The 27023-nt window shown below is 43.5% G+C and overlaps 1 protein-coding gene across 7 annotated transcripts in view; it reads right to left on the bottom strand.

Annotated features, from left to right (window-relative positions):
- SDK1 (sidekick cell adhesion molecule 1) overlaps positions 1-27023 on the bottom strand; it is a 605542-nt gene that overhangs the window by 245049 nt on the left and 333470 nt on the right. For all 7 annotated transcript variants that reach the window (XM_082199580.1, XM_082199584.1, XM_082199585.1 and 4 more), the window contains 3 exons: positions 22857-22968; positions 21568-21761; positions 8700-8783 (listed from right to left, as the gene is read on the bottom strand). In XM_082199580.1, the coding sequence (XP_082055706.1) occupies positions 8700-8783; positions 21568-21761; positions 22857-22968 (390 nt within the window). The remainder of the gene's footprint in view (positions 1-8699; positions 8784-21567; positions 21762-22856; positions 22969-27023) is intronic.

Below are 27023 nucleotides of genomic sequence, written 5' to 3'. Positions count from 1 at the left end.
GCCACTGGGTTGACCTGCTGCGTGACTTCAAATGGGCCCAGCCTTTTGGGTCTTAACTTCTTACAACCCCCTTTGAATGGTAACCCTTGGGTAGACAGCCACACCTGGTCCCCCACCCTAATGCTTTCACCTTCCCTTCTGTTTTTGTCTGCCTGCCTCTTATATTCCTCCTTAGCCCTGTTTAAGTTAAGTTGGAGCTGGCGATGGATCGCTTCCATTTCTTCAACGAACTGTTCTGCAGCTGGAACGCTCCAGTTCTCCCCTTCCCCCCCTGGGAAGGCTCGGGGATGGCACCCGTGATTAGCCAAAAAGGGGCTCATCCCCGTGGACACGTTCTCTGCATTGTTGTAGGCAAATTCTGCCAACGCCAGCTTCTCCACCCAATCATTCTCTCTGTCATTCACATAACACCTCAAATATTGCTGGAGGACACCATTAGCTCTTTCCGCCTGCCCGTTGGTTTCTGGATGACGGGCAGTTGAGAAATTAACCTCTACATGCAGTAAGCTCATGAGATTCCTCCAGAACCTGGAAGTAAATTGTTTCCCTCGGTCTAAAACCACCCTCAAGGGGGCGCCATGCAACCTAAACACATTTTCTACAAACAATTTAGCTGTTTCTTCTGCTGTGACCGCATGTGAGCAGGCTATAAAGTGGGCCATCTTGGTTAACAGGTCTACCACAACCATGATGGCTGTTTTCCCTCTAGACCTTGGCAGATCAGTCATGAAATCTATTGCCACTGTTTCCCATGGTCTTTCAGGTGTGGGTAGTGGTTCTAATAAACCTGCCGGTGCCCGCCTCTCCCCCTTGGCTCGTTGGCATTGGTCACACCCTCTCACATACTCCCGCACATCTTCCCTGACCTTGGGCCACCAGAATTCCCTGGTAACCAGCCACATGGTTTTGTGTTGCCCAAAATGCCCTGCTGTAGGGCTATCGTGCAGTTGCTTAAGTACCTTTTCCCTCAATTCCCCTTCAGGTATATATAACGCTCCCTTGTAGTACAACGCCCCGTTTCTCTCCTCAAAACCCCCGGGTTTGTCTCCCTCCCTCCTGAGACCCCTGAGTTTGTCCTGGGCGTATTCATCATGCACCGTTCCCTCTACCAGTTCCCTTTGCCCCACCAATGCCGCCCCACACACCCAGCGGTCCTCTGGAATAACATGGGTCTCTTCGGGTGCTCCCTCCCCCTCCAAATATTCAGGTTTGCGTGAGAGAGCGTCCGCCCTAACGTTCTCTGGGCCTGGCACGTAACAAATCTCAAAGTTAAATTTGGAGAACTCCTGGGCCCATCTCAACTGCCGTTGGTTGAGCACTCGCGCAGTTCTCCAATACTCTAGATTCTTATGGTCCGTGCACACTTGCACCTTATGTTGTGCGCCAATTAGCAGGTGCCTCCATCTCCGGAAAGCCTCATGAATAGCAAGAAGTTCCCGGTCGTACACCGTGTAGTTCCTCTCGGATTTGTTCAGCTTGCGCGAAAAGAATGCACACGGTCGCCACTCTGACTCCTCCTTCCCCGGCTGCAGAAGAAGAAGCACCGCCCCTATGGCTCTGTCAGATGCGTCTGTTTCGACCCTCAGCTTTTTTTGTAAATCCACATGCAGAAGTTATTCTTCAGAGGCGAAGGCCCTTTTCAGTTCCTCAAACGCTCGCTCCGCCTCCGCCATCCAAACAAACTTCTTTTTACTGCTGAGACAGTCCGTAATGGGCGCCGTCAGGTGGGCGAAGTTTCGGATGAACTTACGATAAAAGTTTCCAAACCCTAGGAACCTCTGCACATCCTTCTTGGTTTTGGGTGTTTTCCATTCCAGCACTGCTTGAACCTTGCCGGGATCCATGGCCAATCCCTTGTCTGACAAGCGGTACCCCAGGAATTCCACCTCCTTGGTATGAAACTGACACTTCTCCAGTTTCACCCACAGCCTGTTGGCTTGCAGCCTGCTCAACACTTCTCTGACGTCTCTCACATGTTGCTCCTCATTCTCCGAATACACCAACACATCATCTAGGAAGGCCACGCAATTCTTGTAGAGCAAAGGCCCCAGTACGTGGTTCATAAACGATTGAAAGCACGCGGAGCCTGCTTGTAATCCAAAAGGCATCACGAGATATTCAAATGCCCCCAAAGGGGTGAACATGGTGGTTTTCCATTCATCCCCTTTCCTTATACGTATTAGGTTGTACGCCCCCCTTAGGTCCAGCTTTGTAAAAATCTTTCCCTTCCGCACCATGGTCAAAATATCATCAATCCTGGGCATAGGGAAAGCCACCGGTTCTGTCACTGCATTTAACCGCCTGAAATCACATACAAGTCTCGGCTTGTCCGTGTGCTTTTTGTCCACAAAAAACACTGGGCTACCCCCCGCTGCTTTGGACTCTCTGATGAAGCCTCTCTTCAGGTTCTTGTCAATGAACTCTCGCAACTCCTGCATTTCCCTGTCTGACATGGCATACAACTTGCATACAGGAAGCTGTGCTCCAGGGAGTAAATTGATCTGGCAATCAAAGGGCCTATGCGGGGGTAGTTGGTCAGCTTCCTTCTCGCTGAACACGTCGCTGAGATCTGCATACTGTGGTGGTACCTTCACCTTCTCCATTACTTCAGTCCCTGCTAGGGTGGCTTGGGCCCCTGCTGAACCCTTTTCCCCCTTGCAGTGTTCTAAGCAATGTGCTGAACCGAAGGAAACCACTCTTTGATGCCAGCCCACCAGCGGATCATGTAGGGCTAGCCAGCTCATTCCCAAAATAATGGGAGCGCCTCCCAAGGTGGCCACATTAAACGCTATCAGTTCTGTGTGCCTTGCCACCCTCATTATCATTGGGACGGTCTGCAAGCTGACTCCTCCTCCCAACAGCTCCCTGCCATCGATCGTGGTCACCTGCAGGGGGTTGCTTAAAGGGATCGTCTGTATCTGGTGTTCAGCAGCAAACTCCTTGCTCATAAAATTGCAGGAGCTGCCTGAGTCCAACAGCGCCTTTATTTTTAGGGGGTGTCCATTTTGCAGCTCTAGCGACACTTCAATCACTAGAGCAGGTTGAGGAGCTTCTGGCACGGGCACTTTCACTGCTCTTTGGCCTGGCTGCAGTGCCCCGACTGTGGCAACCAGGTGTTGGCTTTTACCTGCTCCGTTTCTCCCTGCTCTCCTCCCTCAACAGCTCCCACCATCCCTTGCCATTCCTTCCTCTGGGGGCAGACTCTGGCAAAGTGGCCTGGCTGTTGGCAGAGATAGCATTTCCGGGTGCCCTTTCCCTCCTTCTTAGCCCCCTCACTGGGCTTTGAAACTGCGCGTGCGCGCGCTGTTCCGATTTCCATCGGCTCTGCCGGCGGGAAAGCTGGCTCAGGAATGTCTGGAATGCGGAACTCCTTCCAACGTTCCCCTCTCCCTTCCCGCCTCTCCAAGGCTCTTGCCTCCTGGCGCGCTCCTATGGTCAGCGCAGATTTGGTCAGCTGATCCATAGACACCGCCCTGGGGCTCCGGGACAGTTCGTCTTTCACAGCCGAAGAAAGACCTTCTTCAAATAGCATCTGAATGGGGGCCGCCGATAAATCCCACCCCAATCTGTGAACCAGCATGGTAAATTCAGTCCAGTACTCACGGACAGATCGGCTTCCCTGCTTGCAAGCCATTAGCTGTCTGCGCACCACCCCTTCCTCAATATCGCTGGAAAACATGATATCCATTGCACGAAAGAACTTCATAGTGTCCTTTAGGATGTCATTGTGCGTTGCCATCAGGGGTCGAACCCAGTCCCGCGCCCCCTTCTCAAGATGCCCAATTACGAAAGCAACTCGTGATTCCTCATCAGGGAACTCATCAAACTGCACATTAAGGGCATATTGCATCTCTGTCCTAAAGGCATGGTAATCCTTGGGGTCCCCCCCAAACTTCTGCACCAATCCTGGTACCTTTCTGGGGAACTGAGTGGTTCTCCCCTTCTTGTCTGCATCCTGAGCCCTTCTCTCCTCAAGCCTCGCCGTCTGCAGCGCAAGTTGGACTTCCAACGCTCGGTACCTTTCTTCCAAGCTTGGACCAGCTCCAACCCCTGCTTCTCCGGTTCCGGCTGGGTCGCTCATGATGCTTTCTCCTGCACAGGCAGCGTACAGAGACTGTCAGACTGCTATGATGGGATGATTAGCTGCTTGTGCGTAAAATCGTGCTCCCTCAGAGTTTGTGCGGCTCCACAAACCTCTGTGTGTGACAGAGCTCCTCAAACATGTCTGCTCTAGTCACTCGTAGAGTCTGACAGTGGCTGTCTGCGGAAGCGCTTCCAGCAAAGAAGCTCCTTAACGGAAACGCGTCTCCTGGACTCACGACGTGGCAGCTTCCGGCGAAGCATGGGTCTCCCTATGGTTGCTTCTGACACCTCCCCGCTGTTCTCGCTGGACGTGTCTCTCACCCCTCCCTCTTCCCTGCTAGTTCCTGCCTTGGCTGCTGCGTCTCTCTCAGCATTCATGAGATCCTCCTCCAGAGTACACTCTCTCCCCCTGCTGGTCCCTGCTTTAGCTGCTGACTCCCTCCCAGCCTCTGGGAGCCCTACCACCTCCCTTTCCTCTGATGTCAGTTCCCTGACAATATGCTATATGGTAATTTATGGACCTAATAGGTATCTAAAGCTATTTGCACATGCTGAATGTAGACACCCTATATACGGAAATGAGCAAACCAGTGATATTTTAGGAAATAGCAGGCTAGCAGGCAGGGCCCATTACTTACATCATAGGAGCCTACACAACACAAAACACTGTTGCTGTATGTAGGTTTTATTTTATTTGTTTTTTATCTTATATTTTGGAAATGTACATCCAGGGGTTTTTTTCCTTTAATTTTTTTGGGGGGCCCCAAGAGAGTGGGGCCCTAAGCTATAACTTGTTTAGCTTATATGTAAATCCAGCATTCCTGCCAACCTAGGAGTTCGAAAGCACGTCAAAGTGCAAGTAGATAAATAGGTACCACTCCAGTGGGAAGGTAAACAGTGTTTCCGTGTGCTGCTCTGGTTCGCCTGAAGCAGCTTAGTCATGCTGGCCATATGATCCGGAAGCTGTACGCCGGCTCCCTCGGCCAATAAAGAGAGATGAGTGCTGCAACCCCAGAGTTGGGCACGACTGGACCTAATGGTCAGGGTCCCTTTACCTTTACCTTTTAAATCCAGCACTGCTGGTATGTCTCAGCAATGCGCCCTGCCCATACGCACTCCTCCTGCTTTTGCAGGGCCAAAAAATTCTCCATTTCACAAGGCATTCTTCAAATGGACACCAACTTATGGGTTTGGACTAATGACTGTCCAGTTGAAAACACCACCAACACAACCCCTGCCTTTTAAGGGCCACATCTTTCTACTATTTTTATATCTGTGTTAGACTTTATCCTCTCTCCCATTTAGTTTTAAGTTGTTAAATTAAGTTAGTTTGCTTATATTTTTACACAATGTTGTATATGTTGATTTTTTGTTAATTTATGTACTGACAATATGAATATTGGTAATTGTTCTTCTGTTTTTTTTCCATTGCTGCTGTTAATTTGATTTGTTGTAAACTGCTTTGGGTACAATCGTGTAGGAAAGCAGCATATGAATAAAACATTGATGTTTAAAAAGATCATAAACAGCAAAGACCATAAAATAAAGTATCAGTAGCAAATATGAAATGAACATCATCAATAAGACAGAAAGAATTAGGTGCTATATTTTGCAAAAGTATGAAGCCAACCAGCGCATTATTGGTCAATAAATGTTGCCTTGAGTGAGGAGAATAGAAAATGCTCTCTGCCTGTCACTTTCTTTGAGTCTGTCCATTTGTGTGCTCTTTCAGGATGAATCTAATAAGAGTTCCTTAAAGTTCTCCCAGTTCTTTCAAGTTATCCCAGCAGGATGCACATCAGGATCTAGATCAAAATAGCTTAGGAAGTAGGGCTGCTAATACCTCACATGAGACTTTTGAGAGCTGCTGTCAATCAAGGTTGACACTCTAGGTCAGATGTACATAAGGAATCAGAACTAGGAAACTTCTCATACATTTACAACTTGGTTTCCCTATCTATGGGGCCAATACAGATGAGGCGAGTGAAGAGGGAGGCAATAGCTGAGCTTCAGACTAATTAATAACCCAGGAAAGGAAATGGACTGTTGTTTGTTTGTTTGGCATGTGTGTGTGTGGAATATCTTAGCTATACACCCAACTGCAAACTGCCTTAACCTGCTATACAAATGTTATAACCAAATAAGTGAATAAAATGAAATGTAATGTGTAATGTTTCCAAGGACAGGTGGGTTCTCAGTAGCAGAGTCAATTCTCTCTGGATTTGACTCCTGGTCTAATCAGTAGATTACACTTACGTATTAAAAAAATTCAAGGTTTCTGCATGTGCTGAAGAGGGAAGTGAGGGGCAGATGGGAACTGTCAAACTGAGAAGGTAACCCATCTAGGAGAAGGACAACTAAGATCCTAAACCTCTGCTGCCTTGCAGAATATTTTTGCGGGAAGAAAAGGCTAAGGAGTAACCCTACACAAATCTGGAGTCCCTAAGAGGGTTGGATGGCACCTTCCAGCAACTCCTGCAGCCAAGCTGGTGCTAAATATATTGCTCTGCTTTCTTTTGGACCACAACAATGAGGTCAAGAGGGGAGTCTTGTCGTCTGGGCCGCTCAGGACCTTCATACACACTGCCCAGGCTTGTGCCCCCAGGCAGTTTGACTTCACTCCCAGAGGCAAACTCCATTGTCTCTCAAGAAAATATAAAGGACCCCTAGACTGTTAAGTCCAGTCACAGGAGACTATGGGGTTGCGGCGCTCATCTCGGTTTCAGGCCAAGAGAGCTGGCATTTGTCCACAGACAGCTTTCCGGGTCATGTGGCAAGCAGGACTAAACCGCTTCTGGCACAACGGAAAACTGTGACAGAAACCAAAGCGCACAGAAACGCCGTTTACCTTCCCACCGCAGCGGTACCTATTTATCTACTGGCACTGGTGTGCTTTCGAACTGCTAGGTTGACAGGAGTTGGGACAGAGCAACGGGAGTTATCCCCGTCATGGGGATTCGAACCACCGACTTCCTGATCGGCGAGCCCAAGAGGTTCAGTGGTTTAGACAACAGTGCCCCAGACGGATGCCAACTAACATTTTTTTTAAAAGCATCCTATGAACCTGCTTCTATGGAACTACTGTTGATCTCTTTAGGTGGAATGATAAATATTTTGAAGTTTTTAGTCGCGTTTGAACACCCTCTAATTAAAATTTGAATGAAAGACGGCTGCCACAGAAGTGTAATTTCACTTGAATGTTTCTGCAGCCGATGTTTTCTCTCTCTTTATTGGGATAACTTTTTATTGGGTTTTATAAGCAAGGAATAATAAATGATACAAATAAATAGTCCAAGTCTTCTCATGTCATAGCATGATAAATTTGCAGTAATATCAACAACATATGGTTCATTATTAGTTCCTGGTTCGTGAATTGGTTTAAACAAAAACAATGGGGGAAACAGGATAGAACAGTTAAAAGATAGCATTCAACATCACATAGTGAAATGTCTAATCAGGAGCCCTTGTGGTTGTTAAGTATTTCCCCTCTTATGTTAACAATGAAACAATATAAAGTGTTGATATACTGATGAAAGGAGGAGGGGTTCAAAGAGAAAATAGTAATTAAGTTTTGAAGTTTAATTTAGATCAAATAGATTGAGCCAAATATTGATGGGGGGATTGCTCATTTTCTGGAAAAATGACATATGTTATGAAATTCAACCACACTGGTGTAATGTCATCTTCTTGATCTGCCCATGTGTCAACCATAATTTATTTGTTATTTGTCAAGGAAGGATGTTTCTCAGACTATTTTGTACCAATTGCCTATCATGATGCCAAAAAGGCCTTTCCAGTGACTGGTTATGTTGAGGCTCGCCACTTGTAATAAATGGCTTTTTAATTCTTTATTATGTAAGCCCAGATGGCTGTCTTGAAATGTATTTAATAAAGTTAATTTTGGTTTGAATTCCAATTGTTATTCTGTTATTTTATTAATTTCTTGGAATATTGAATTCCTGAAAGGTTGGGTTTTTTTACATTCCCACCACACATGGAGATATGTACAGGGTATGGGGCAGCAAGGCATGAGGGTGGATCACTGCCAGCTTCCTGGGGGTTAGGTATCATGTATATATGGGTTAATTCTCTACTGCAGGCTTCCTCAAACTCGGCCCTCCAGATGTTTTTGAGACTACAATTCCCATCATCCCTGACCACATGGGAGTTGTAGGCAAAAAATATCTGGAGGGCCGAGTTTCAGGAAGCCTGCTCTACTGCTTGCAGAAATAGACTTTGCAGCTGACGTTTTCTTCCTATTGTAAAAGCTCCATCATTTTAAGAAACAAGGAGCTTTAACTATTGCAATTATTGATTGTTTCTCGGCAACTCAGCTTATGGGTCCCTAAGCCACTGTTTCACTTACATTAATTCACTCAGCTCAGGACGCTAATTCTTTTTACCTGCCCACATTTGTTGAATGCATCCTGTCAGGCACTGAAGCCCAAACAAAAAGCAGACGGGGCAATTTGCCCAGCAGACAAGCATGATTCATCTTTTCAGATCATGTTCCTCAGATGCAGCCTGCTTCTTATCATGGAAAATTGAAAGTTTACTAAAGAGGCTCAAAGGTAAACAAGGAAAAAACCATGACCACTTGTTCTCTCCCCACTTACCCATTGCCTGGCACCGGATATGCACAGTCTTCTCCACTTCGGCCAAAATTCGGCTTTCCGGCTCAGTAGTAAAATAAGGTGACTCTAATGAAAGATAAACCAGAACAGTGTAAGAAAATATATTCATTTAGCTTGAACACTTGACCTAACCCAGAATTCATCATGTGCTCAGGTTCAAACCCAAAAGCTCAAGAGTGCACAGGCATTCCATTAATCTCAATGGAGGGACTCAAACGCCATGATTTGTCACATGTGCACTCAAGACCTTTCACTCGAATGAATGGAAAAACTCTCACAGAGCAGAAACTGATGTGCTCCTAAACCCAAGCTTCCTCTGGGTTAAGAGGAATGTATTTAATACAGTGTTACAAATGGCCTAGTTTGACTTCTATTTTGGGTTTATGGTTTCTTTTAAGTGATAGCCTCATAAAACAACCTCAACAATTATATGTGATGATGAATATGAATTTCAAAGAGCACTGAGAAACTGCCAATTTATATTTAGGGTTTTACACCGCAAATTAACATCAGAGCAGGGGCTGCTTTTCATTTCACAGGCGTTAATCAGAGAATATTTTAATTCTCAGTTAAGACAAGCCATCCCGGGAGGTCCATAAAGGGTTTTATTTACAGCAAGACATTTTATACAAGGACTTTGGGCATCACATGCCAGGACAGATCCTCAAACAAAGATGTACTCTCCCAAGCCCACACTCTCCCAGCATGTCCACACTCCTGTCTCAGCGATGTCTATGCTGGTTTGGTCATGTCCACAGAATGGAAAATGGCAGGATCCCCAAGGACGTGGCTTCTGGCACCAAGTCAGTTGGCACACCAACTCTGTGTTATGAAGATGTTTGCAAACATGACATGAAGGCTGGTGACATTAACCCTGTCATATGTGAATCCTTTGCAAACGATCACAGAGCCTGGAAACAGACAGACAGGTCATGTATCCACACCAGTGACTGGAGGAAGAATGACCATTGGGAGGAATGGAGAGAGAGAAAATGCCATGGTGCACCTGTAGCAGCAAAACCAGACAACTTCACCTGCCACAATGCCCCTGCAAGCATCTTGTGACTCTCTTATCTGTGTCAATGGGCATATTTAGCAAGTAACTCAGTGTATTATGGGCTCAGGTTACAGCATACTTTGTGGGTTGTGGTAAGAGATTGCAGGAACTGTTGAAGGCTAGCTGTCGGAACTGTGGAACTGAGTGAAGACTTTTTGAAGAGATCATCTGAGGAAGAAATTGGAAAATTGCCAGACTTCAGAACTCAGAGAACCCTTTGCAAGCAACTCAACTTAGGACTCGGCTGTGGTGTTTAACAGCAAGGACTTTGAAGCAAAAAACCTTATCTGGGCTCAGAGAGAGAAAACTACTTGTAATACAGTGTTATCTCGGTTTATGAACTTAATCCATTCTGGAAGTCTGTTCTTAAACCAAAGCTGTTCTTAAACCGAGACGTGCTTTCCCTAATGAGGCCTCCCGCCGCCAGTGCCCTTCCACCATTTGACTTCCGTTCGTAGACCGAGGTACCACTGTACCGCTAAATAGTATGTGATGTATAGCCGTGTGTGTTTGTGCTGGGCTTGTAAAGACAACTCTGTTAAATGGCTGTTTTCTGTGCTCAGATTAACCGTGCGACTGAGCTTCCATAGGGTATACACTCAACAACCCCAACACTTTCTGTCCTCTTGTGATCCTGCTGCCTGTGGACTTTTACATGCAACTTGCTAATATTTTTTTATTAAAAATATCTCTCAGTATGGGTTTTCCATTTTCTTCTCGACAGAGACATCAGGAGGCAGAATTTCCTAGAAAAATTAAGCCTTCAGAGTGAAAGCAATAAGCAGAGCTGTTTGCATGATTTATTGTTTTTTAATAATATCAATGTAAGGACATTATTGATCTTTTGCAGCTAAGTGACGGTTATTAACACAAACAATATATAAGTGCATGAAGTGACATATTTATTGAAAAAAACAAACTTTAAAGCTATACATAATTGGGAAATTGTGGTGGACAGAGCGTGCTTGATCCTTAATGCTGAGGTTTTATGCCTTATCTAGAAAAGTACCAAGGCACAAGGAGCACAGAGCTGTAAGCAGCTGAGTTGACTGTTCACATATTTGAAAAGCGCAAGGGACACATGGGGGCTATATGGATACACAGCTAGCAAGTTCCAATATGAGGTGGATAAGAGAAATGTCAGCACGCCAAAAGCTGGAAGTAACCTGTAGGTTTTGGCTGGGTTGTGAAACACTTAGTACACTAAATTACAGATGGAATGGCAAGAGGAATGTGAGAAGAGCATTGCAGCAACCCAAGATTACTCCTGTCACACCAGGGAAGCTTAAACATGGCTTCTGTCTTCTCCCCATCAACCCACATATTCTGTTTCCCTTTGTCTTAACAAGCACCCAGTTCCTTTTTCTGTTCAGCCTTGGCTCCAGCAAAGGCATGAAGGCCTGAGCTACCTCCGTCTGAGCCTTCTACCCATATCTGCCATATATAGGTCTGCAAACAGCACCATCTTCTTGAGAGGTCCTGGGCTACTGTGAGATTTGCTCCACTCCTTGCAGGAGTGACACCAGGACAGCAACAGGTCTACATCCCACTGTGTCACTCAGGTATGGTCCTGGTGGATCAAACTGCTCTTCATTTATATTTGTTACTGAATTTTTATCCTACCCTTCTTCCTGCTGGAACTCTGGGTGGCCAACAAAGATATCAAAAAATGCAATCACATTAAAACCACAAAGCACTAATTAATCCAACTGAATTCTCATAGCAGCAGCATGTATGGTCATCACCAAGTTTTGGAAGGACCTTAAGGGAACAGCCGTAACAACTTGGTACAGGAGAGTGTGGCAAATAGCTCTCATGAAGAAAAATTGACAGAAAATCCAAAATTAGCAAAAGGAATAAAACACAAGGACACGTTCTCTGTAAAGTGCTGGAACTTTTTTTATGTACTCAAAGCATTCCAGAAAATGAAAGGCCCAAAGCCAACTTGTGGATAGTGTAATCATCAGTATTTTGTTGTTTCTCCACTGTCATAAAGCAATGTGCTACTACTGTAAGGCAAATGAGAGCATCACTTTGGGGTCCCCAATACTGCAGTTGAGGGTGATGTTTTTCTGTGAAAAATCGTTGTTCAAACTCTGTTTCACAGGGCTGTAGGTCCTGAGCTGCTGGAAAACACCAAATAATATTTGAAAAGAAACACTAATTAATAACCTATAAAGAAGTATATTCCTAGGTGTTTGATTTCTCTTGCACTCAAGGTGGCAGGTGAATGGACTACATGCAGAAGCAGCTGCCGCAGCCGCATTGGTTCTCCTTCAGAAACAAGGATGAAATGACAGAAAGGAATAATCCACTGCTGCCCGTGTGACAGGCTACCAAGTGAGAAACATTAAGGGATTTGTGGCACCTAACTTCAAAAATATCCAGGATCCATTTACAGAATCTGCACAGGAAAAACAGGTCTATTTATAACAGCATACTGATGTTCAACAGGACTGGTACTAGGATAACAAACCAGCCAGAATCAATCCATGCAGCTGAAGTGGCAGCTGTCATCAGATGTCTATTGGCTAAACCTGCTCCCTTGAGCATTGAATCACTCTGCAATATCCTTCAATTTCTGCCAAAGCACATGCTTTTGATGTGAAGTCAGAAGAACCCTGCTGGGTCAGATTAAAAAAGTCCTCTCTATTAGTCCCACATCTCCTTACCCACAATGGCCAAGTAAATTCCTTTGGGAAGCCTACAGGGAGGGTGTGGGCACAATACCCCCCTGCTACTCTTGTTGCCCAGTAACTGGTATTCAGAAGAATTGGTGCCCAGGACTTCCAGGAATTCCAGAAGAGAGCTAGAGTTGGCCAGCAGACCAACTTTGACAGTTGGGCGTGACTATTCACATGCTAATCACATCATTAGAACATCTGGTGTCAAGTTCAAATAGGCTTACTGCGACCACCAATGACCTGAGTGGTGGTCATAGTGAGCCCCTTCAAATTCCACTTTTGGATTGGAACTGCACCTGCAAACACAAACTGGGGCTCTCAGCAAACCACTTTGAAGGCATACTATCAACCAGCTTATTGGTGCAAAAGTGTTCTTCCAAAATGGCTTGCTTTGGCATCAATCAGCTGCTTGACACTGACTGTGAGCTCCCTCAGTTCCCTAATGGGAAACATCCTAGTGCAGCCCACCCACCGTCGCTCCCCTGCAAAGAAACAATGGGGAGCTCACTTGATGCTCCTGATTGTTCCTGTGGAGTCACATCCCTCCTGCCCCACGTGGGGCAGTTTGGGAGAAATTGCCTTGCAGCCCATATTGGGATCCTTGTCCCCACCCCAGTAGACTTAAAACAATTAACTTCAGGAATCTATGGGGTAATCCACAAAGGGCATTGCAGCTTCCCAGCACAAAGTGTGTCAGAGTGAGAGGTAAGAAAGAAACAAAAGTGCAGTAGAACAGCTTCAGCCTCCCTTCTGAAGCAAAGCAGTGTTTTTCTAACTAGCCTTTTCCGGCTGGAGTGCCAGATGGAGTGATCAGAGTTTTTCCAAATATGTTTGCATATCTACAGGGACTGGGATCATTGTGTCATTTGCCATAACTAACAGAGGAACAGCTGTTAGTTGGTGGTGATTGTCTGTTATTAATCACCGAAGCCTAAGTCCAAATGGGTGACCTAAGATGGAGTAAGGTGCCACCATAACCCATTACCTCCCCCCCGGAGGCATCTATTTCACACTGAAATGATCCCCGATGATGTTTTAACTAGGCCATTCACTGTTCCAAAAGGCCATTCCAATCCTATCTGAACATACTGCATATTTGAAGGGCATGAAATAATGACGTTGAAATTACACAATAGGCGAATTAGAGCATTCAGATCAAAGGAGGAGGGTGTAGCGTCGGCACATCAGCCGTGTTGTGAAATTGCAGTGCCCTGCAATGTTGACGGTGAAATGGTCCAGAAACTATCAGGATGATAGTAGCCATTTTATGGGATCAGGCCAAACAATTTACATTTAATTACTGGAAGGTTAGGAGCAGAAAAGGTTTATTAGATTAAAATTTGCTAGGGCCATGAGGGGCCAAATAATCTTGCTTTGGGAGCTGGAGTCAACCTGTAAGACCCCAGTTGGCCATCACTGATCATGAGGTCATTGGCAACACAAAGTGTACGTCTGGCTCCTGCTAAAAAAAAGCTGTTGCTGTTTCTCAGTATGCAAAGTGGATGCCATGTGAAGATCCCCTAGGGATGCCTGAGGAATGCTATTTTTTTGCAAATTTTGACTTCCACTGACCTGATCCAAACTTCCCACGCTAGTGTGTGGCTTAGAAGTCACTCTCGGTCAGATTTCACACATCTCCAAATGTTGCGACACAGTCATTACCTCAGAAAATGTATCGAAATGCACTTTAAAATTATAATTTGAGGAGAAAGGGACATTCACATTCATACATATGTATAATTTCCTGGTTTTCATAAAAAATTAAAATCCTCAGGTTAATGTGGAAACGTCATGGAACAGACTTTTGATAGGGTTGAGGCAGGTGAAAATAAAATGGGTTGGACATAAAACCATTTGTGCCTCTCCCTTTATGGCTTGGGGGTGGGTGAGAGGGCACTAAATATTGTTCTTCCCCAGGTGAAAGGTGGAGAAGGGCCAGGTGAGAGCCAGGAGTGAAGACTGCCTGTCTGCCAATGTGTGGGTAATTTTGGAAACTTCTCCACATTACTTACTAAGTGGGAAGCTGAGACTGATAATGGCTTTTTGTGCATGGCAATTTTATTATTTTCCTAGAGTTTGCCATTATTCACATTCAGTTGGTTTTAAGCTGCTCTCTGGAAATCATTTTAATTTATTAGTAGTACAGTTGATGTTGCATTGTTGAATTTTTGACATTAGGCTTATTTATATTAATAACTGGGGGGGGCAGAATCCTACTGAATCTATTGTTATAGAGTTGTGTTGGCTATATAGCTAGGCTTATAGAATGGGATTGTGTATTGATGGGTTCCTGCTATACTTGTGATCTACTTTGGAACACAATCCTAAAATAATCTAATGTGGGAAAGCAGACCAGTTTTTCTTAAGCATGTTTGCTCAGAAGAATGTTCCATCAGATTCAGTGGTGCTTACTCTTTGGCAAGGGTGCTTAGGACTGTGAATTAAGGGGTCAAGAAGGAAGATCCAAAGGAAAAGAAACAATTGTGCCAAATAAATAGCTCTAATATTTGCAGAAGCTTAATATGTATAGGAAGCAGCATCCTTTGAAACTTATGGGGAGCTGCCAAAGATTTTCTTTAACATCCCATACATAGTAGGCAAATAATTTTGAACTTCTTGAATAATTTGATTGGTATCCATTTTCACTCAGCTTCCAGAAAACATCCCAAACACATTTCACAATCAAGCAATGTGCACAGAGATAGGAAACCATTGTACAGATTCTGTGACAAAATGGTGTTCCTGCACAGCTAATGAGGAAACCTGCACTCAGACTCATCTTCTGCAAGTTCATTTATTGGCGAACAATTTGTAAAAGGGAACAGCTGCCATTCATTACATTTCTCTGTCCCTCAAAATGCACCTTTCTATATATAAACCAGATTTGCTCACTCCCAAGCTGCAGCCAATACATGCATCCAGCAAATGTGTTGATCTGTGATCCTTTATATTTGTGCACACACACACATTATCCTGTTTGCCTTAATGTAAATGCTGCCTGTGTTAGATCTTGCTTAGATCTAACACAGACTCCATCAAAGCATGCGTACGGCTGCTCCTTTGCTTCCACCTTATGGCACAATTTGTTCCCAAAGGGAGATATTATACACACACAAACACACACAAACACACATTTTCCCCCATGAATCCTTGTCACCACAGAGGAAGCACCTGGAGCTAAGGCACTTTACCAGCAGCAGCCCACAATGACTCCTGGGGAGGAGGGTTGATTCATTCCTCACTGTGAATTGGCAACTGTCACAGGACAGCATCTTTCTGCTGCAGAGAAAATGCCAAAGACCTCTCTCAGATCTCAGAAGCCTGGTGTCATCAACTCCAAATTTAAAGACAGCCCACAACTCAACTGCTTCATCAGACCTGCTGGAGAAAACAAACTTGAAGCCAAGGTCCAAAGGCAGAAATAGCTTATTGTGGGTCAAATCTTTGATTGGACTGCATTCCTTGCATTGCCTATTCTCTCTCTCCTTGTCTTGCTTCCTCGCTTCTGCCCTTCTTGTCTTGCTTTCTTGTTTCTGCCCTCTAGCCTTTTGTTCTGGATACAAATTCCAACCAACGGCACAGAAGTAAGTCCTATGGAACGTATGTTTACCGGGGCTAGGATTGCAGCCTGCCTTGCTAGGTTAAAGGAGTACATTGATAAAATGTTATTAAGTATGAAGAGAGGTCAGGCATCCTTTAATAAGAATGGAATGTTTGAGGGCTTTGTATAGAGACAGGATTGGAGTCTTCTCACTGTGCCTTTTGCCTCTGCTCCACCTTGTCAACGTCCAAGGGGTTGTGGCCTCACACTGCTTTGTCCCACCTGACTATCCTGACATCTTTGTATCGTTGCTTTTTTTCTTTTCCCCTTTGTCCAGTTTTATTTTCAGCCACAGCTTCTGCTTTAAAGCACAATTGTTCATTTTATGTAGTGGCAAGATTTCATAAACTCTTACTGAAACGGCAGTATAAAAATAACTATTTGGAGCTGTTATATTAAAGGACCTCCAAGAACATGAGGAAAAATCAGTGTTTTTTGTTTGTTTTTTAAAGAATTAGTCCCATTTCCAAATGAGTGCAATGGCAATACTTAATCTTAGGGTGACTAGTAGCAGAACAAATATGTTCTTATCTAATCTCCTGCAAATCTTTCCCCAAACTGCTGCTGTGCCAGCTCAGGAACACACTACCCTTTAAAAAATTTATAACAACTGCAGCTAATAAAACCAGAGTTTGGAACCACCTTAGTTTATCTTTGCTAGAACTGTATGAAGAAATCAAAGAAAGCTTTGCCACACTAGTTGGGAAATTGTGCTATGTGTTAGCAGCATGATGGGGATCATTTTATTTCTTGATGCATCATGGATACAACTCACTAAATATTCAGATTGGAAGCAATTTGCAGGAATTTCTGACTGATAGAATACCAGGGCACTGAAATGCATTCATGTGAGGGAGTGGGGCCTTAGTTTTCTATTGAAATGAAAGGGGTGCAATTTAAGGCCCCTCAAGTCAAGGGCATTTAGCATATGAGCACTGTCTGCATTGCAAAATTCAGGTTAGGCGTTTACATGACAGAAGTGGATCTTGATCGACCACAATGGTGGCAAACAATGGCATCAGTGCCTTCTCCAGTCATGCTGGTTTATATGATTGAACAGGAACAGCAACTATTCTCCATCTGAAATATAGTCCAGCAAATTTTAAACTGGAGCCATTTTAAATTTGTTATGGGTTTAACAGCATCATGTTTCTAATATGCACTGCTCATCATAATATATTACTAAATAATAATAATAATAATAATAATAATAATAATAATTATTATTATTATTATTATTATTATTATTATTATTATTATTATTTATCATTTGTACCCTGCCCATCTGGCTGGGTTTCCCCAGCCACTCTGGGAGGCTTCCAACAAAGATTAAAAATACATTAAAATGTCACACATTAAAAACTTCCCTGAACGGGGCTGCCTTCAGAGGTCTTCTGAATGTCAGGTAGTTGTCCATCACCTTGACATCCGATGGGAGGGCATTCCACAGGGCGGGCGCCACTACCGAGAAGGCCCTCTGCCTGGTTCCCTGTAGCTTTGCTTCTCGCAATGAGGGAACCACCAGAAGGCCCTCGGCGTTGGACCTCAGGGTCCGGGCAGAACGATGGAGGTGAAAACGCTGAAGGGCATATCGTCTGTCCTTTACATCAGAATGAGGCTTTTTTGCTTCCAGTGGCAGGTTGTGGTGCTGTGTGACAACCTTCTGGGCTACTAAGAAGCATGCGTGTGAGCTCAGATGATGTCTTGCAACAATTCAGCATGACCAGCCACCACAAGACTGAGCAATGAGAGCAGGAGATACAGTATATGTGCCTCTTTCTCGCCTTCACTTGTCCAAGCAGCACAACCCACCCACCCTCCTCCCCTTTGAGGAAGAGCAATGATACACACACACACACACACACACACACACACACACACACACACACAGCATACATCTAACCTGATTAGCATTGGATTGGCACATTTCCCACTTTCCCTAGGATGCTGCATTCTGGGTCAACTGGTAGAATGATTTGACTGATTGATTTAATGATTTCTAATTGTCTCAGCTTTGCAGGCTGGCCTATGCCAGAGGACAAGTTCTTTAGAGAGAGGGGGGCATTGGGCAGAGACCCTAAAATGTGAATATAGGGTACAAAGAGACGGTTGCAGACCTCCTACAGGAAGGGCAATGGTGGCATCCAATAGCAGTGCCTGGGCAGCTGGAGTAGATTCCTACAGAGGGCAGGGCAGGCTTGCTGAGAGGGTTTGGCACAGGATTGACCTATGAGCACCTGAGGCAGCTGTGGCCAGAAAGCCAAGTCTGCTCCCCAGGGCATGGAAACAGGTGCCCATCAGTTCTCCACATTCACTGGTGCTAAGTTTTTATATTGCTGAAAGTTTTAAAAGCTTAATAAATAAAAAAAGCTTTGGCTTATTTAATCCCAATATACTGTCCACCTCGTTTTGCTGCCCACAATTTTGTAATTAGAGTACAGTATGGCTGAATCATTCCACTTTATGTTTTGCCCTTTCGCTTGCTTATGAAAAACCCAGGAATGAGGATATAACAACCTTTCTTGGTAATACATAATCTGCAGAATCATACCCAACCTGTCCTATTTATTCATAATATATCAGCAACCAAAATTATATCCAACCTGTTCTGTTTATTTGATATAAACTTGCCCACTCAGCTTTTACATTATATTTCCAGAACTATTATTTCCTTTTCCAAATTCCACATTGCCCCTTCCCTGTAACACCACATTCATCCATATTTTGTCTTTGTCTGTTTTAAAACTTCAATTCAAAAAGCTACCAGCACTTGACCTTCAACATGTTGTAGGCCCCTCTATAGCAAGGGGCAGGGGGATGCTAGCCATTGGCTAAGCTTGCCACAGCTGTGGGAATTATAGTTCGGCAAAATCTGTTAGGGGAAATGTTCCCCACGCCTGCTTTACAGATTCCTGAATGAATTATTTCATATTCCCATTGCTCTTGTTAGTGTACGATCCATTTGTGTTTAACCTACTTAAGCCACAAAACAAAAAATATCTTCATTAAGTACCCCTCTGGAAAACACTACATTTCGTTCCAATTTCTTATCCCTGTTCAGATTTTTATCACTCAAGAAGCCAATTCTCCCTCTCCAGGGTCCCATTTTGTGAAGCCTGGTAGACAGAATTTCTGCTCCAAATGAACTTTCTGGTCAGTTCTGGAGTGCTTGTCTAGCACAGCGTCTAAGCAGGCTCAGGAAACCTTTTGTTTTCTTTATGCCAAGACATGCATGGTGTTATCTACTTGTGTACCCTACAAATATTTTATGTGCAGAAATGGACAAGCATAATAAAGTCCTTAAGTGCTGCTAAAACAGAATTTAATAATGTAGGCTTCAGAAGAAACACCTTCAAGAAAGCTCAGAGAGGATGATCCCTTTTATAGGAGCTCTTTATCATATTTGATTCTCGCCTGCACCTTCCCCTTGGTGCTGTGCCCTGACTAATTAAGAGATGGCACTCTTCCATTTTGGAACGCCAGCTTTTTTCATGAATTATTCCACTACTGGGTTGTTTTAGCTTCCTGTTAGACACCCCTCCTAATGTTCCACAAATACATAAATCCCCCAATGCAGCTGACACTGGGAGTAAACAAACCAAACGAGAGTGGCTTGCCGCATGAAAAGTGCAATAAAATTAACTGATAACCAATTTGTTACTGATTTCTTTTCATCTGCTTCTTCATACTGCAAGCTCTTTTCATGACTTCATTCACCAGTGCCCCTATAAAAACTGATAAGAGAAATAAATAAAACATCCCAAATAAGAGTATGCAGACAACTCTAATCAAAGTTGTCATTGCAACACTCAAAATCTTTCCCCTAGCGTTTGGTTTTTCTGTTCTAGCTACTTAAGCACCATCTTCACTTGGAGAATCAGGGGCTGAAATAGTGCAGGAAGCAGGATCTGACAGGACAGCAGCAAAATTAAATTAGTCACAATAAAATGGTGGGGATAAAAAAGGGCTTAGATCAGAATCATAAATAATTGAAATGGGCTTTTGGTCTTTTAAAAAGGGAAAAGAAGCTGGGAGATCATAATCTGCAGGAATAAAACAAAAGAAGAACCTTAGAATCAAAGTTCACACAATGCCTTCTAAAATAAAAAGAGGACAAGGAATAAAAGTGTGGCACAACTTTGCAAAGGGGGAAAATGAGAAACACTTCTTGACTTGCATAAAATGCTCCAAAGTGCCTGAAGTTAATAAAAGCCATCTGCTACATTTAGAACAAATACATAAAACAAAGTATGAATTCACCACATGTACATTGAGGGCGCACATCATGTGTCAAGAAGGAAGCTGGGAAGGCCATTGACTGACAGCAGAGCTGCTCAGAGCCAGCAGAGGTGGCTTGCACACTGTGAGAGCCATTCCTTCTCTTCCCATGTCTCCCCCATCCATCCTAATGGCGCAATCCTATACTGGTGCTGAATCAAGTTAAGATGGAGCAAAGTATGCCAGACCCATTCTGCATTCTGGAGCAGGACCATGGCTGGCTGAGCTGGCCTAAGCCTGACAGAGGGAAAATAAGCCTTTAAAACACTGTGAGTACACCACCTTTCTTGCCAGATTAACTTATACCAGGTTGCCAGGTCACAGGACTGAGCTGAAAGGGCTTAGGATCCAGCCTAAGTCTCATCCTCTCTGGTCCTACCAAGAGCCACTGGCTCCCAGCTGATACCCTGGTATATCTCCAACTAAGTCAAGGATGGGGATTTATGCTGGTATAGTCCAGCTGCACTGCAAACTTCCTGGTTTAAGTGGAGTTCTGCTGGATCCTAACCCTGCTCATTCTCATGGATCTTGCTATAGGATTGTTACCTTTGTTCCTTCATTCATTCAAAGCAAAGGGACTTAGAGGCAAGTGCGTGAAATTTGTTTCTCCCTTGCAATAATGGCTGGAGGGCAAGGAAGTTTCTTCTTTCAACACCCAGCATGCAGTTAAAAGCAAGAGTTTCAGAAGGAGGTGCTTGTTAAGCGTTGAGGTCAAATAGAGGCCTGAAGGATTAAGAAATGGCCAGTTAAACTGAGGGCCTTGTGGCTAGACTACAAGGTAGCTTGGGGATACTTTATGACCATGACCATTTCCTCTCCAGAACCTCAAATTTCTCGATGAGCGGTCACAAGTAGAAAGTAATACAGAGCAACTTTCTTAAGTGCTCTGCCAGGAATAAGCTGTCAATTAGGCAGGGCTTCATCCAGCTGGAAACCAAGACATGTAAGCTGCCTGATAACTATTTAATATACTATGTTTCTTCCAGTTTCATGATCACAGTTTAAGATTCACAATGTTTTCCATATAACATTGCTGTTAAGGGAAAGAATATCCTTGATGAATTTGTATTCACAATGAAGAATTAATTTTGAAGATAACCCTACTTCACCCCTTTTGTTCCATTCGCCAAGGAGAAGTTCAGCTGTAAGGTCGGTGAAATATTAAAATAACCATTTCTATTTCCTATTGTACTTCAGTTCAAGGCTTGTGTTATGAAAAAGGAGCATTACCTAGGATAGACAGAAAAGCCTTTGCTCTCTCTGGCTCAGCGGCAGCGCTGCCTCTCAAGTGTGCCTCACAGACGTACATTCCAATGTCAGCAGAGGTTGGGTTGGCAATAGCAAGACGTCTCCCAAAACTGCTAACTCCACTGGTTATTTTGATCCCGTTCCTCTTCCAGGCTACGCTTAATTTTTCAGTAGGCCTGTGAGGGTAAAAGTCACACCAATTATTACTGTGAATTATGTTATCTGCAGTAATAACACACTGAACATATGACTCACCTAACTCTTCCAGGATTGCAGGCACATTGAGCAAGGGACACTTAGAAATAAATCTAGACACCGCTCCGAGGTCGTAGGCAGAAGCATGCATCAGAGGAGGGGAAGAACAGCTCGAGTGCCATCAAACAAGCATGGCTAATTGTTACAGCAATGGAACTTTTAAGTGCTAATGATTTGCTTTGCCTAAGCAAAGGATGCTAAAAATAAACACTACTCAAGGGACGCAGCTGTATGGGAGGCACTTTCATTATAGCTCAATTTTGGAGGTGGCTCTAACTATTATCAAGAATGCCTCTGCTTTTGCAGGAAGAAGCAATCAATTGGCTCTTGGGACATTTCGGATCTTTATCTCTCACGAGGGATCTTCTGCCACCCTTGTACACATTGTAAAAAATTCAATTCACTAGTAAGAAAGCATCAAATCCCCAGTAGTCATTTAACATTATTGAGATACTTGAAGAGCAGAACAGCTATTGTGGCTTCCCTTTCCATATCCAAAGACTTCCTTGGGATGAAGGGGATAAGTAGTATCTTTAATGAATAAGGATAGCATATAAATTAACATATTTATCAGTGCTGTTATTAATTGCAAGGATGTCTAACATTGTAGACACCTGTCCACCAAGACGAGTAGCACAACTTTAATCTTCTGTATAAATAATACTGACAAAATTATTATTATTTTAACTTGCCTATTCCTTTCTGCAGTTCAGGGAATAATGTACATCACTGTGAAAATAAACACTACTCTCGGGACTCAGCTGTATGGAAGGGAGTTTCATTATAACTCAGTTTCGAAGATGGCACTAATTATGATCAAGAATGCCTCTGCATTCACAGGGAAGCGGCAACTAGGAATACAATTCAACTCACTAGGTTTAGATTCCACACTTCTGGGGGGGGGGGAACCAATTCTGCGTATTACCACTTTGAATTAAGCAGATGTCCTCTCTCCTATTTCAGGGTCGGCATGTTCCTTAAAATGAGTTCTCATTCTGTCCTGGCTGTTACATTACCTGCCATTGGCCACACATTCCAGGATGGCCTCATTACTCCCAGCGACCACACTGGTATTGCGTGGAGGAATTACGATGACAGGAGCTGCAGTGGAGGACAAGATGTCGGGACCTACAAAGGAGGAAACCAAAAAAGCCATAAACATTTGGTATGTCTGGTTCAGGAGAAACATACATGACTAGAGTCAGTATTTGCCCAGGTCAGCCAAGTTGTTGCCCCTGAAAAATCTGTCCGTTTTTGGAAGATGTACGGGGACAGCCTTTTAAAAATGTTATTAGTACAGTAACTTTAATTACATTAGATCATGCAGTATGAGTTATTATAATCCAGTTTCATTGCCTCCTCTGTGCCTCTTAACAGTTAATGCCCTAAGCAAAGATAGATTCATCTTGACTCAAGCACATATTTTCCTAGTGTATAAAAATAATGAAGAGCCACTTTGCCATTTTTACTGTATTATGTGACTGGACCAGGGCACAATGGGGAACCCCTCTGTTCTCATACTTGGGATCACTGCATCCCAACCCAAAATGCTTTTGGTCTCGCAGATGGCTCTTCTTCACTTGCTGCAACTATATATTGTATTTCTATGTTCACAATATCCTGTCCTGCATTGTATTTGGACACATGATAATAAACTTAAATGTAAAGGTAAGGTAAAGGGACCCCTGACCATTAGGTCCAGTCGTGGATGACTCTGGGGTTGCGGTGCTCATCTCGCTTTATTGGCCGAGGGAGCCGGCGTACAGCTTCCGGGTCATGTGGCCAGCATGACTAATCCGCTTCTGGCGAAACCAGAGTAGCGCACGGAAACACCGTTTACCTTCTCGCCAGAGCGGTGTCTATTTATCTTCTTGCACTTTGATGTGCTTTTGAACTGCTAGGTGGGCAGGAGCAGGGACCAAATAACGGGAGCTCACCCGGTCGCAGGGATTCAAACCGCCGACCTTCTGATCAGCAAGCCCTAGGCTCAGTGGTTTAGACCACAGTGCCACCCGCGTCCTAACTTCAATGTCAGGCTGCTTAAATAAATGAAAAAGAGCTTCTCATTCCATGGATCGTTTGGTACTTATTCTAGAATAGTTGCAACCTGGACACCCTCAGCAACGTTTACTCTCTGGAAAAAGTGGTTATGGGGGTGGTTGGCATTTTGTGTTTCCGCAACAAAGAAAGACCAGTTACAAGCACACATAAGTACGTCTACTTTCATTGATGAAATTCTTCATAAACAGCAATAAAAATAGAAATATTTTCACTTTTGCTCTGCAGTAGATCACCATCCTTTCATTAGCAAATGCCTCTTTGGTCATTAAAAAACAAACAAACTGCTTTCCTTATACTTTGCAAACCCCTTTTATTTTAGTACTTGATGCTTCATATCACTGGAAGCCAAGAGAGCTCAGGGCTGCTCCCAAGCAACATGGAGGAGGCCCCTTTTCTGGAGAAGAAATAAACAGAGCTCCAAAGAGGTTTTTCCTGCTACCAAGCATTTTTATTTTTATCAAACATTTGCTGACTTATATTTTTAAGATCTTTTCATGTTTTGTTTAATCTTACTACTTCCATGCAGTTTCAAAAGAGCCTGCAAGTACTTGAGTGAATTCTTTTAAAAGATTTTTATACACTAGGGAGCAAATACGAAATTAACAAAGCAGCATATCACAGCAACTTCAATCCTCTTTTCTTATCAGAAAAGTAAATAACCCAAATCTGCTTCTCTTTTGTGAGTCTACAAACTGTAAATAATTTAGCTTATGCAACTCGGCATTCGGGGGGGGGGGGAGAGAATGGCAAGGGGGGGAAGCTGCTGTCTTAGGCTTGTTTCTTTTAAAAAATTTCAATGCATGTATTTAATAAGTGAATTAAAATACCAATATGTTATTGCTTTGCTTCAAGCTATTCATTTGGGGGAAACACTGCATTGTTTTCACTACATGAAAAAGAGTATAATAAAAGATTGCTAAAAATAAGGATTGCAATAAAAGAGTTACAGGGGGAAAGGAAATTAAACTACATCTAAACCAATGAAAATCCAAACTGGCTCATCAAACACTATACATTAAGGCAGCTTAGCAGTTATAAAATCTGCATTTACGAGATGATGCAATTAGGAAATGGCAACTGGAAGTTTCCAAATCCTTCAGTCACTTGCAGAAAAATCTATCATGAAACTGCCGAGGATGAAAAATATTTGTGGCATATTTACTTCCGTTCTTTTCTTCAGATGTTCAGTAGTACAAAGGTTTAAAATGTGACTAGCAATAGAGAAGAACTGCCCCCAATCCCCAAAAAATGATTGTGCACATTCATAAATGGCATTGAAGTCTTTGTTTTTTAACCTATCAGATATGACTACCGATCTGACCAATTGTGACTTTCAGCACCACCACTGGTTCTACCCAAATAGCTGTTTGAGCCTGACCTTTTGATCCTCAAAACTACACAGTAGTTGTGTAGATCACAGTAAAATCCTGATACTGATGACAAGTTAGTTTGTCATGTCTGCCCATGCTCATTAAGCCTAGATTGCTGCAACCTTTGTGTGAGGCCAGATATTGATTGCTGTGACCTGTCACTTTGCCACACCTAGCTCAATGCAGTTGTCCTTTTCGACACCATCCCAGAACGGTTGCAGGATGTACTCACAGGTGCATGTGAAACCAACCAATCATGACATTGCAACATGCACCATGGTGGCAGAAGACATAACAAGGTCTGAAGTTGCACTTCTTTAATGCACATGTGCAGGAATCTTCGGAAAATGACCAGTGTTAAGTCAAGATTATACAGTGGATTTCAGTAAACAGCAAAACAATTAAGTTTTTCATAGAGTACGTTCATCAATCCCTAGGTACAACTAGTGGGGTATGTTTATTTGTTTGTTATAACAGACACACACACACACACAAATTATTTATCAAACTGCTTTTCAAACTCCCCACTGCTTAAACATTAGATTTTCATGTGAGAGGGCTTAATGTTCAACAAACTCAAATCCAACCCCTGCCCCAGACTCTGGGCATGTGTGAACCCCTCACCCCAGAGCTTGGGTTTATAGGATTCTTTGGATTTTACTCAAAGAATACTAGCATGTCACTGTTCAAGAAAGGATCTGTTCAAAGGCATAGCCACAAAACCTGACCCTCATGAAGAATGGGGTGTGCCCTGTGATCATGCTTGCCATGTTTGTCTAAGGCACTCCAGATGTTGTTGGTCTCCAAATCCCATCAGTGTCAGGAATCATGGCTAATAATCAGATGGTGGGAGTTGTAGTCAAGTAGGCCGCACATTGGCTACTTCAGTCTAGGAAAATGACCAACAGTAATGAGAGGAAGAAGAGCACAAACTGCTTGGGCCAGTTCCTGATATGTGGGGTGTTTGCAATTCTCAAAACCTTTACCACAAGGTCAACAATATTGCCCTTTGGGCAGTCTTTCAGAGATCATGTCAAAAATAGAGGGAGAGAGCAGTCAGTGACCCCTGTAACCAATCCAGGAAGCACTCAAGCTCAATTGGTTGATTTGCCCCCAATGAGTTCATCAGCCAAATGATTTGGAACATAATATCACTGTGTTCTTTATGTGATCCCTGATTGGTTGAGATCAACTGCCTCAAACAGAAATCAATCCTGCGAACGTTAGAAAGCAGTATCAAGGACAGAAGGGAAATGACAACAATACTATTTTGTTAAAAATAGGGCCGTAATTCTATGTACATTCACTTGGCAGCAAACTTACTTGATGATGCAGTGGCACAGAAATCTGGAAATTAATAAATAAATAACTTTGCTTCCACTTAAATATGCATACACCCTTGTGCAAATTAATTGAAACAAAGCATGTTTTCTATCATAATCCTGTACTCAAAACAAACACAGAAAGTCAGTTTGATCATTTTTTATGTTGGCTGATGCAATCATTACATCAGCAGCTGCTGTATTGCATCAGATTTTAGAATCCTGTCTGGCCGCCGTAGTATATGATGCAATCATTACATCAGCAGATACAGTATTTCAGCTTTTAGAAACCTGACCATATGTGATTCGACCGCCATTCAAGATGGATGTGACACCTAGGAAACATACAAAGATCGGAACTCTGCACGAACACACAGCTAAGAAGTATCAAGAGATTGCTTCAGCGGTTGGTGTGAGTTTAGCAACTGTC

The sequence above is a fragment of the Podarcis vaucheri genome, assembly GCF_965113315.1.
Source record: "Podarcis vaucheri genome assembly, chromosome: 14".
Taxonomy (NCBI): Eukaryota; Metazoa; Chordata; class Lepidosauria; order Squamata; family Lacertidae; genus Podarcis; species Podarcis vaucheri.
This window is presented reverse-complemented; position numbering and strand designations above follow the sequence as displayed.